This window comes from Ovis aries, chromosome 25 (genome assembly GCF_016772045.2).
Source record: "Ovis aries strain OAR_USU_Benz2616 breed Rambouillet chromosome 25, ARS-UI_Ramb_v3.0, whole genome shotgun sequence".
Taxonomy (NCBI): Eukaryota; Metazoa; Chordata; class Mammalia; order Artiodactyla; family Bovidae; genus Ovis; species Ovis aries.
Window position 1 is genome coordinate 3,905,225 of NC_056078.1, and position 13,025 is coordinate 3,918,249.

Here is a 13,025-nt window from a genome sequence, read left to right on the forward strand (position 1 = left end):
TCCTCCAGGGGATTTTCTTGATCCAGGAATCAAACTCGAGTGTCCTTTGTCTCCTGCATTGCAAGCAGTTTCTTTACCTGCTGAGCCATCAGGGAATCCCTCATGGACATGCACAGAATGACTGAAAGTCTGGGCCACCCAACACGCATGTTCTAGCTGAGGTCTTGTTTCAGCTCAGACTGTGAACTAGTGTACTTTGCTGCTGCTGCTGCTACCAAGTCGCTTCAGTCGTGTCCGACTCTGTGTGACCCCATAGACGGCAGCCCACCAGGCTCCGCCGTCCCTGGGATTCTCCAGGCAAGAACACTGGAGTGGGTTGCCATGTCCTTCTCCAATGCATGAAAGTGAAAAGTGAAAGGGAAGTCACTCAGTTATGTCCGACTCTTCGCGACCCCATGGACTGCAGCCTACCAGGCTCCTCTATCCATGGGATTTTCCAGGCAAGAGTACTGGAATGGGGTGCCATCGTGGCCTGTTTTTATAAAAATTTTTCGTGTTTTTTTTTTTAATTTGATATACAGTTTTTTTAAAACAAATTTGTTTTTACTGAAGTATAGTTGATTTACGATGTTGTGTTAGTTTCAGATGTACAGCAAAGTGATTCAGTTAAATTTTAATGCCATGCTTTTCCCATGTTTGATTTGTTTTTTGTTGGTGAGGTCACTGTTTAAGCTGGTTCCCAAGCACAGGACTGGCAGTGCCGTCTGGCACTTGTAAGCACAAGAAGGCTGCCGTGTGCCTAAGTGGAGAAAGTACGTGTGTTAGATCAGCCTCTTTCAGGTGTGAGTTGTGAGCTGAATGTTAATGAAGCAGAGATAAATATTAAATACAGAATCTTTAAGGGCTTCCCAGGTGGCGCTTGTGGTAAAGAACCTGCCTGCCAATGAAGGAGACATAAGAGATTTGAGTTTGATCCCTGGGTCAGAAAGATCCCCTGGAAGAGGACATGGCAACCCATTCTAGTATTCTTGCCTGGAGAATCCCATGGACAGAGGAGCCTGGCAGGCTATGGTCCATAGGGTCACAAAGAGCCAGATACAAATGAAGCTACTTAGCATACACAGACAGTATCTTTAAACTGAAACACACATAAAACAAGGTTATATATTGATCAGTTGACAAAAATATTGTGACCTAACCCTATTTTTCCCCCTGGAAACAATGGTTCACTATTTGCTAACTGAGCTTTCCCAGTGATTCTATGGAACTTAACGACCACATATGAGACTTGACTGTGTATTTTATATTGTTTAGAAATAGCCACCCAGGGACATTACCAGGGGTTGGGAAAAAGTGCTTATTCATTGGAAGAAAAGCTATGACAAACCTTGACAGCATATTAAAAGCAGAGACATTACTTTACTGACAAAGGTCCGTCTAGTCAAAGCTATAGTTTTCCAGTAGTCATGTATGGATGTGAGAGTTGGACCATAAAGAAAGCTGAGCACCGAAGAATTGATGCTTTTGAACTGTGGTGTTGGAGAAGACTCTTGAGGGTCCCTTGGACTGCATGGAGATCTAACCAGTCAATCCTAAAGGAAATCAGTCCTGAACACTCATTGGAAGGACTGATGCTGAAGCTGAAGCTCCAATGCTTTGGCCACCTGATGCAAAGAACTGACTCATTTGAAAAGACCCTGATGTTGGGAAAGATTGAAGGCAGGAGGAGAAGGGGACGACAGAGGATGAGATGGTTGGATGGTACCTCTGATTCACTGGACATGAGTTTGAGTAAACTCTGGGAGTTGGTGATGGACAGGGAAGCCTGGCGTGCTGCAGTCCATGGGGTCGCAGAGTCAAACATGAATGAGCAACTCAGCTGAACTGAACTGAGAAAATTGTGGTGAAAGGAAATGCTAGCTGGGGTGCAGAGGAGGGAAGTAAGTGGGAGGACCCCGAGTGCTGGGTCCCACCTGAGGTTGTGGAGCTGGAGGAAGAGGAGACAAAGGGCCTGCCTCACATAGGTGGTGTGGCTGGATAAGACATGCCCATTAGTGGCTGTGCTTCCAGCCAAGATGGACATTCAGACATATCGCAGGGCAGCAACTCAGGGTCCTACGAGGATAGTTGGATGAAGGGGTAAAGTGAGGTGGGCACTGGCTGCAAATTTTTCTTTGACCTTCTTTCCTGTGGTTTTTTTTGCATCAACTCATGTGGTTGTGGTGATGCTATACCTTCGCATGGCAATTGAGCTGGGCATTCAGCCTGTCTTCCATCCTGACTGTTTAAGACTAAGTAAGTAAGTAAATGAAGTCGCTCAGTCGTGTCCGACTCTTTGTGACCCCATGGACTTTAGCCTACCAGGATTCTCTGTTCAAGGGAATTTCCAGGCAAGAGTACTGGAGTGGGTTGCCATTTCCTTCTCCAGGGGGTCTTCCTAACCCAGGGATCGAACCTGGGTCTCCCGCATTGTAGGCACACTTTACCATCCGAGCCACAAGGGAAGCCCATTTAAGATTCAGTTCCTGGTAAAATATGCACTTGTCATGTGGACCAGCTCAGCGATAAATGTGATCATTCGTTCATTCGTTCTGTCATTAACTAGGAAATCACGTGCCTGCTGCTAAGAGTACACCTCATGACTGGCTTGGAGGCTGTGTTGGTTGGAGTAGGTTAGTAACAGACAGCAGCGCCATACGAGAGGCTTCACATAACACAGCTGTGTTTCTAGCCTACGAGTCATGTTCCACAGGGGTGGTTGGGGGCCCTGCTCTGCCCCTGAGTGCATAGACTGGTGTGCTGTTGAGGGGTGTGGTGTGGTGTGGTGTGGTGACCACTCAGGTCACAGTCCCTGAGACGAGGAGGAGAAGGCTGAGGGATCCGCAAAAGCAATTCAGAGCACAAGCCACCTCTGTCTCCTCCACGCACACCCCGTGAAGCAGAACAAGGACAGGAGGGCAGTGTGATGCCCCCATGAGCCCAGAGCAGTGGAGAACCAACTCAGGGTGAGCGCTGTCGTCTTCTACGTGGACACGAAGAGGCTCTTGCACTCTAGGTGCTCTAGGTTGGATGAGTGCTCAGACACCACACCACACCACACCACACCACATCACGTGACACAACACCACATCACACACACCACACCACATGACACCAACCACACCACACCACACAACACCACACCACACACACCACACCACACCACACCCCAGCATGACTCCACAATACACCACACCACACCACACGACACACGGCGCTATACCACACCACACCACACCACTCACACCACCCACACCACACCACACCACATGACATCACACCACACCACTCACACCATACCACAGCGCACCACCCACACCTTACCACATGACACAACACCACACCACATGGCACCACACCACACCACCCCTACCGCACCACACCACACCACATGGCACCACACCCCACACATCACACAGCAATAGCTGTTGCCTGGTGTGATAGGTACTAAGAAACTTGCAGCTCCATCCTTCTGTGGCTCACACCAAAAACTTAGCATCCTCCTGGCTTTGTCCTCCCAACACGGGATCTGTTGGTGAAATCTGGTGGTTCTGTCTTCCCCCAACTGTCTTCTGGGTATGTCCACAATCACATCACTCCTCCCCATCTTCACTGCTCCTGCTAGAATCCAGGCTACCACCATCTCCTTCCTGGGTTATTTCCATGCCCTCCTCCCTGGCCACCTGACTTCTGCTCTTACCCACACCTGTCAGGAGGAAACGTCAGACATATATTGAATCATGAATTCTGTTATTCAGAGTCCCCCAGTAGCTTCCCAAGCCCTCCAGAGTGAAATCAGAACTTATTTTGACACACCCATGCAGCATATGGGATCTTAGTTATTTGACCAGAAATCGAACCTGTGCCCTTGACAGTGGAAGGCTAAGTCTTAACCACTGGACTGCCAGAGAAGTCCCAGAAATCAGAACTCTTAAATGTCGTCATCCCATGTTCCTCATGACCTTTCTGACCTCCTCTGCTACACTTTCCCCCTTTAACCAAGACTCTTTAGGCACGGCTGGCTCCTGTTAACTCTACGGTGCCTGGGGAGTTGCTGCCTGCAGCCTCTGTGGCAGTTCTGCCTTCTGCTGGAACATGTGTCTCCCAGACAGCCTCAGGGTTGGGATTCTCCAGGCAAGAGTACTGGAGTGGGTTGCCATTTCCTTCTCCAGGGGATTTTCCTGACCCAGGGATCGAACCCGTGTCTCCTGCATTGGCAGGCGGGTTCTTTACCACTGAGCCACCAGGGAAGCCCTACCACTCATATATCTTTGCTCAAATATCATCTTCTCAATGAGATATTACTTAAAATTGCAACCCAACTGTCTACCAGCCTTCCTGGCCCCCCTTACATGGTTCTGCTTTTTTTCCGCTGTCCTAGCACTAATCCTTTTCTAAGGCCTTGTAAAACTTACTTATTATGTTTATTTTTGTCTTCTTACACAAAATGGATAAGGCTAGAGGGCTAAGAATTTTGTGCTGTATCTGTAACCCCTCAAACAGTGCCTGACCCTTAAGAGTGAATATTTGCAAAATGGTTTAGATCATGAGCACAGGTGAGGTTGTCAGTAGAGAAGCAGGACATCTAACGTGGACTGGAGGGGGCGACTCCTGAAAGAGGCGTGGAAGGAGAGGCAGGTGTAAACTGGCAAAGGATGGCAAGAAGCTGGTTTCCAGGGAGCAAGATTAAATCCATTTATCGATGGACCAAGAATGTCCCTGCAGAAAACCCCAGAGCTTCCTGTTGAGACGAGAAATAATGAGAAATGAATGTGTTGGTAATTCTCAGACAAGTGATGGGATTGTTGAATCTCGTTCTCATGCTCAGTTGCTAAGTCTGACTCTTTGTGACTCCATGGACCGTAGCCCTCCAGTCTCCTCTGTCCATGAGATTCTCCAAGTAGGAATACTGCGGTGGGTTGCCATTTCCTTCTCCAGGGGATCTTCTCGACCCAGGGATCGAACCCACGTCTCCTGCAGCTCCTGTGTGGCAGGCAGATTCTTTACTGCTGCGCCACTGGGGAAGCCCATCCTTGAGTCCACACGTGGATTAAGTAAGACGGTGCCCATTTCTATAATGGAAAGATCCTTAGGACTTCTTTGATGAAGTCTTTCATTCTCACCCAGCCCTCAGGACAGCCTGCTGAGTTGAAGTTCATTGCTTTCTTTTCCTGGTTTCTGCTCTAATGTTGGTGTGTTTATTTTCATAAATTTAATATGATGCTTTTGAACAGAAGACACTTGGTCAGGTCAGGAAATCTGTATTCCTTTTTATTATGCATTTTTCACACAGATAAGGGTACAATGTGATGTTTTTGTTTAAAAATGACATTCCAACTCTTTTTTTGGTTTTGTGCTCAAATTACGCTTTTTCTTTATGTAACTTTTTTTTGAGAAATGAATGCATATGGCATTGGAAAAATGTACATTTGTGGTTCTTTTTTTAAAGGAGAATAGTGTGGTTCAGCTTCAAAATAGTTTCTAAGTGTTCTTAACTGTAACAAAATTAGTTTGTGTGAACAAGATTGTAATTCAGTTTTCATTTTTTTGCCTTTCAAACCAACATAGGTAAAATCCTTAAGATTAAAGCTTCAGAAACTTCAAGATAAAGCGATTGAAGATGATGATTATGATAAGGGTGAGTTTTGCTTTGTTTATTGATTCTTTCTTCTCTTCCCATAACGTGCAATTTTGCTTTCCCTCCTTATTCACCTGTATCCTCCACACTGCAAATGAATTGTGTAATCTGTTCCCTGATCACCTGCACTCAGTAACAGTTGACTATTTTACAGCACTGTTGTTTTCTGAATTTCAAAGCAGTTTGGGAGGAATAATCCTTTGGGTCATAAGTATAACCTTATTGATTTTCCAGAAGCACTCTGAGTACTTGCACAATAAGAGTTATATTAAGTCATCATCTACCTGTCTAAGGTGTGATGTTTAGTTGCTAAGTTGTGTCTGACTCTTAGCAATCCCATGGACTGTAGCCCCCCAGGCTCCTCTGTCCATGGGATTCTCCAGGCAAGAATACTGGAGTGGGTTGCCATGCCCTCTCCGGAGGATCTTCCCGACCCAGGGACTGAACCCACATCTCCTGCACTGGCCAGTGGATTCTTTATCATTGAGCCACTCAGGGAAGCTCCAATTTGTGATGTAGCTATACTTTATTCACTCATCAAAAAACATTGGTGAACACCTACTATGTGGCCAGCACTGTGGCAGGGATAGGGGAGTAAGAGAATACAATTTCTGGCCTTGGGATGCGTGTGAGTATGAGCCCTTATGGAGCTTTCTGACTTCACATGCTTGGGGACCAGGTGTAGGAGTTGGGATGAGCTTAAGAGATGATGCCAGTCTCTGTGAGTGGGCTCGGATGTATTGAATTCCTGTGTAGATGGCTTGAAATGGTCAAGCTGGAAAGAAGTCATGACATGAAGATGGAAGAGTTGGTCAGAAGCAAAAACCCAAACCAAAGTGAGGCACCCAAATAGGAGTCAGGCCAAAGTGGACGAAGGTATCATGGCTGCCAAGTGGACACTGGGTCGACTATGTCAAAGAAAAGTTGTAGGTCTGGTTGGATTGGGAAGGATCTTAAGGACCTGGGTACCAATTGCAAGATCTCACACTCATTTCTGCTGGGTCTTGGGGATAAGAGAGGGCCTTAGAGGACTTCTTGTTCCACCAGGCACTGATGAACTTGAGAACTATGCTGGTGATAACCAAGCTTAGCACAGCGAGGATTGGCCCGGAGATGTTTTAGATTTAAGGCTCCTCTGGAAGCTGGTTAGCCCTGAGGCTTGGTCTTCAACCTCATGGGGCCATATTCTGGTTTCCCAGAGAGTACATCACTGACCATTAGGAACTTGGGTGCTACAGGAATGGGGCAAGTGACTCCCAAAAGGAGGGTGCAAATCCTATTCTAGGAAACACACGGAGCAGAGCTGATGCCGTCTGGTGTCCTTGTTCACCACTGGCTTTGGGAGGAAGGAGAGGAATTTGGGGATGGAGCTCTTTAAACTCTGCCACTCCACTTTGACGGGACATTTTGATTTCAGAATGATGCCTGGCAGAGGATGATGTATGTGAAAGAGGAGCAGATGAGCTATTCCCAGACCCAGGTGTCCCTGGGGACTTTTGTCAGTGGGAGACACCTACGTTTTGACACTCCCACAATGGCACAGGTTTTATTTTCTCTTCCAAGGGCTGTGCCTTGGTTCCTTTGACAACACAGCTCTCTCTGTAACACACAAAGCTTCAGACACAGGTGAAAAACCACACCCTCTTTTTCTGATCAAGAAAAACCTCAACTTTTCTGGATGCGGTGCTCTCAATGGGCTTCATTAAGTGAAGGCCTCACTTCTTTAGTCCTTTCTCCAAATGTCTCTGAAACACCGCAGGGGAGAAGTTGAATAGGACACACCTCACAGGGAGGCTGAAAGAACAAAGGTGACTTTATTCAGTGTTTCTGCCTGTTTAGTTTCCTTGTTTGTATGTCGCTGTCCCCCGAAGGAGATGTTTGGGGGTAGGCCAGCATTCTGTGTATCCTCAAGCCTTCCAGGTGATTGAGGTGTGTGCTGATGCCCGGGAAAACACGGTGTAGGACTTTCTTCCTTGGAAAATCAGGCCTGTGGTACAGCGGCAGCTGAGTCTAGCCAGTGAGGCTCAGTCCATGGGCCATGTCCCTCCTGGTGAAGATGACTGGGCCCTGAGGTGTGAGTAGGATATACTGGAAGGGCAAAGAACTGGAAGAGCCACCATTGCTTACGAGCCGTCATCCCAGAGTCTGATTGCCTTGAAAGGAGATTTGAAACCAGCTCTCTTATCTAAGGGCTTCCTTCGTTGCTCAGTGGTAGACAATCTGCCTACAACACAGGAGATGGGGGTTCGATCCCTGGGTCAGGAAGATGCCCTGGAGGAGGGTATGGCAACTCACTCTGGTATTCTTGCCTGGAGAATCCCATGGACAGAGGACATTGGCAGGCTACAGTCCATGGGGTTGCAAAGAGTTGGATGTGCCTGAAGCCACTTAGCTTGTGTGTGTTTGTTGTGTGTGTGGCTGTGAAGTACATTCAGTCATGTCTGATTCTTTGTGACCCCGTGGACAGTAACCCACCAGGCCCCTCTGTCCATGGAATTCTCCAGGCAAGAATACTGAAGTGGGTTGCCATTTTCTTCTCCAGAGGATCTTCCCAACCCAGAGATTGAACCTTGGTCTCCCTCACTGCAGGCAGACCCTTTACCAGCTGAGGCACCAGGGAAGACCTTGTGTGTGTGTGTGTGTGTGTGTGTGTGTGTGTGTGTGTGTGTGTGTGTGTGTGTGTGTATGTGTGCTAAGTAACTTCAGTTGTGTCCGACTCTTTGTCACCTTTGTCACCCTATGGGCTGCAGCCCGCCAGGCTCCTCTGTCCCCGGGATTCTCCAGGCCAGAATACTGGAGTGGGTTGCCATGCCCTCCTCCAGGGGAGCGTCCTGACCCAGGGATCGAGCCCGTTTCTCATGGTCTTCTGCACTGGCAGGTGGGCTCTCCCCTGGTGGCTCAGATGGTAAAGAATTGCCCCTGGAGAAGGGAAAGGCTACCCACTCCAGTATTCCGGCCTGGAGAATTCCATGGACTACAGTCCATGGAGTCGCAAAGAGTTCGACACGACTGAGGGACTTTTACTTTCACTTTTCTTTACCACTAGCGCCACCTGGGAAGCCCTTAGCACATAGCACATGGCATCTGAAATGGATCTCTGCAGGGCCCAGAGCATGGACTGGCACATAGCAGGTGCTGAATAAGTTGTCATAAACTACTTGCCATTCAGAAAACTAAGATCATGGCATCTGGTCCCATCACTTCATGGCAAATATATGGGGAAACAGTGGAAACAGTGTCAGACTTTATTTTGGGGGGCTCCAAAATCACTGCAGATGGTGACTGCAGCCATGAAATTAAAAGACGCTTACTCCTTGGAAGAAAAGTTATGACCAACCTAGACAACATATTAAGAAGCAGAGACATTACTTTGCCAACAAAGGTCTGTCTAGTCAAAGCTATGGTTTTTCCAGTAGTCATGTATGGATGTGAGAGTTGGACTGTAAAGAAAGCTGAGCGCCGAAAAATTGATGCTTTTGAACTGTGGTGTTGGAGAAGACTCTTGAGAGTCCCTTGGACTGCAAGGAGATCCAACCAATCTATCCTAAAGGAAATCAGTTCTGAATATTCATTGGAAGGACTGATGTTGAAGCTGAAACTCCAATCCTTTGGCCACCTGATGTGAAGAACTGACTCATTTGAAAAGACCCTGATGCTGAGAAAGATTGAAGGCAGGAGGAGAAGGGGAAGACAGAGGATGAGATGGTTGGATGACATCACTGACTCAATGGGCATGAGTCTGAGTGAACTCTGGGAGTTTGTGATGGACAGGGAGACCTGGCAAGCTGCAGTCCATGCGGTCACAAAGGGTCAGATATGACTGAGCAACTGAACTGAACTGAATTGAACTGAACTGAAACTAATTGCCAAGTAATTAGGGAAGTTGAGGTGGAGAGTTGTGGTCATGAAATGTGTTGACACAAGAGCTGAATAAAGCTTCCTTTCTCACCTATGATAGTTCATCCAGAGTTACTAATAAACATTTTCAGGGTTGCTGAGATGTCCTTGCCACTCAGTATTTAGTCTTTGTGTGGACTCTCTCCTTGTTCTGAGAGGAGCTGCTCTGCTGCTGTGCACTGTCTCTAGGGAGTGGGTCTGCTGATGTCCACAAGGCTTGCCAGGAGTGCGTGGAGGGTGATCTTATCCCCCTTTGTTTTGTTTTGTGTTTTTGCTTTTCTCTATTTCTTTCTAGTTTCATTTGTAATGACAACTTTGTGTTCCAGGGAAATGAGCCATGAGCACAGAATAGAAAGATCCATGTTTTGTTATCTCATTAATGTGCTGAAGCTTTACCTGTGATGCCCAGTGAGGAACCTTCTCAGATCTCTAATGACATCTCTCCCTCGCTAGGGAAGGAAGGTTGCTATATTCTTATATTCTTGCAGAAAGCTGGGAGGACTGAGGTGAAAAAGATGTTGCTGTTTGGTATTTTCTTGGGGTCTCTCTCGTAGAGACTCCATGTACTCCTTGGTTTCCTCACTTGACCGCGTGTGCCATGTCAGATGAGGGGCGAGGCTGAGACCTGGGAGTCCCACGGGGGAGAGCCTGCCATCCAGGGACTAGGGGTGAGAGGCCCGGGTCTGCGATGTGCTGGGAGGCAGAAAAGGAGAGTGTGGACTGCGGTGTTTGACATGGTTACTGTCCTAGTGGTTGCTGTGTGGATTTGTGGCCTCTAACATCCTCTGGCCATGCGTGTCCATGGGTGACCACATCACACATTCATGAGGAGGCCGTGAGGTGGTGACTTCAGCTCTTAAGTGGCCCACATTGCTGTGCCATGGAGCAAGCTGGCTTTCCTGTTTGCCTAGACTTTCTTTCTTGCAGTGGAGAGTGGCCAGCACTGAATTCCTTTCTCTCTCTTTGTGTCTCAACCAGTAGTCACTGCGACAAAATTCTAGCACAATAAAATGTGAGGCATTCAGAGAAAGGTGATCCAAGCAGAGGCCAAACATGAAACCATGAAAATGGCCAGCTCTTGTCTAAACTGCAGTCATCTTCTTTTTTCCTGAGTTCTTTCCTTAGCAAGCTTCCTCCATCCACAGTGGATCCTTGGTGATAGTGTGCAGATCATCCAAGCTGACAGCCATTTCTTTCCCAGGGGCCCACTCTAAACATCCACCCATGCCTTCTGGAATCTAATGCATTCTTGTCTTGGGACTACAAATGTGACTGAACACAGTGAAAACCCACGGGTTCCTTTTCACTGTATTTCATTTGAGTCTAGAAAGCAAAAAACAAGACTGAGTAGAATCTGGTCATTTTTATATCCATAGGACAGCAGAGTCAACGGGAGGTGGACCCCATCCTGGCTACCCCGGAACAAAAATGTGATTCTTGGCAGCCTGTGCTGTTTCATGCTCTGCCTTGGAAAGAGCTACACTGAACCCCAGGGCTTCTCAAGAGACGCAGGTTTTCCCTGGGTCAGGAAGATCCCCTGGTGGAGAGCATGGCAGGCCACTCCAGTATTCTTGCCTGGAGAATCCCATGGACAGAGACTGGTGGGCTACAGTCCACAGGGTCACACAGAGTCACACGACTGAAGCAACTTAGCATGCACCCGGAACCCCCGTGTGAATGTGGGCGCAGCTTCTGTCTGCAGCCCCCTGCCCACACCCTTGCCTCCTCTCCCTGCACCCCAGCCTGGAAACAGCATCCTTCTGACCCGTTATGCAGAGGGCTCACCCCCTGTGGCCCTTGAGTGTCTCCCCTGGTCCTGGGATAGTGAGGCTTCCATTAAAAAGCACAAAAACAAAAGCTCAAATCTCAAGTAGGTGTTACTCGACTGACTGCATCCTTGCGTGCTTTGAGCTCAGTTGCTCAGTTGTGTCCAACTCTTTGCCACCCCATGCTGGCCAAGCTCCTCTGTCCATGGAACTTTTTAGGCAAGAATACTGGAGCAGGATGCCATTTCCTGCTTCAAGGGATCTTCCTGACCAAGGGATTGAACCCACATCTCTTGTGTCTCATGTATTGGCAGGTGGATTCTTTATGGCTGAGCCATCAGGAGATTGCAGCCTTTGCACTCATGAAAAATGCCAGCGCACGAACCAGCCAAGTCACCATCAGCTGGGATCTTGGCCAGTTCCCAGGAGGCACTGTCACCAACCCCTTTCTTGGGCGAGGCCCTGGGTGCTGCTCAGAGAGGACCAGCATGTGCTCCGACCTGGCAGGATCCAGAGCATCTTGCATCCCAGTGTGAAAAACAGCTTTGTAGCAGTTGTGGGGACAAAACCCAGCTAGGAAGGTTGTGGATTCTGGCAACTCATTTATGTGATCGCTGAGGGAGGAGCGAATGAGGGCTTCATGCTGGGGATGCGTCAGGAAAATGGCCCATGATCTTATCTAAAAACATTAGGCTGTTAGGAGCTGAGCACTTGCATTGATTCAGTGTTAATCTTTAGCATCATTCTCACAAGAGTGGAAGCTCCTATGTCTGCCTCCTATTTTAGGTAAAAACTGAAAAATTGGGAGATAAGTGATGCATATAGACAAATGCCGAAGAAAAAGAATATGTGTAAAATGCCATTTGCTTCTCTTGATTACGTTGTCTCAGGTTCTTGTCCTGGTTATAGACGAGTTTCTGATTTGTGAACTAAGGGCAGAGATCTCAGCTGATGGCGGCTTTCAGCATCACCGTGTTTTTTGGCAGGTTTGTGTGCTGGCGTTTTTCAGTGTGCCGAGGGCACAGTCAGCTCTGTAACACCTACTTGGGATTGGAGCTTTGTGCACAGACCTTTGTCTGCGTAGGATATGCATCCCTTTCATTTGTAGCAGACGAAAACATACATTTCAGCATGATGCCTTTTCTCCCCCACGTTCCAGCTGGGTGTCTTGGTGTTAAGTGTGGAATATTAACCTCCTGCCTCTGCTGTCACTCTGGGGGTAGAAGCTCATGGGAGTGAATGTCCCTCTTCATGGCCACGTCACGGGTTCCCAGATGGCTTCTGCTTTGCTTCCCTGATTGTGAGGAAATTGGCCTGCCCTTCAAGGACCACATGAGGTGTGGCCACAGCCATTACTCATGATGGAACCTGACAGCTCCAAGGTTTTATATGCTTCTGAGTACAAAACACCAAGACAAACAAAAAAATCTCTTTTTCCCCCCGCTCTTCTCCCTGATTAGTTGGAACTTGGTCACACTTTCCTGCCCGCTGAACCGCACCACTTTTTATTTTATATTTTGGGTCAGTAGGTCTTAAAAAAAAATAATTTATTTATTGCAATTGCGGGATAATTACTTTACAATATTGTGATAGTTTTTGCCATACATTGACCTGAATCAGCCAGGGTGCACATGTGTCCCCCATCCTGAAGCCTCCTCCCACCTCCCTCCCCACCCCATCCCTCCAGCTTGTCCCAGAGCACTGACTGTGAGTGCCTGGCTTCATCCATCAAACTTGCCCTGGTC

General features: G+C 47.8%; 1 protein-coding gene across 4 annotated transcripts in view; it reads left to right on the top strand.

Annotated features, from left to right (window-relative positions):
* The window catches only part of DISC1 (DISC1 scaffold protein), a 434,500-nt gene that overhangs the window by 89,976 nt on the left and 331,499 nt on the right, over positions 1–13,025 (top strand). For all 4 annotated transcript variants that reach the window (XM_012104955.5, XM_060406817.1, XM_042241165.2 and 1 more), the window contains exon 3: positions 5,548–5,617. In XM_012104955.5, coding sequence (XP_011960345.4) covers positions 5,548–5,617 — 70 coding nt within the window. The remainder of the gene's footprint in view (positions 1–5,547; positions 5,618–13,025) is intronic.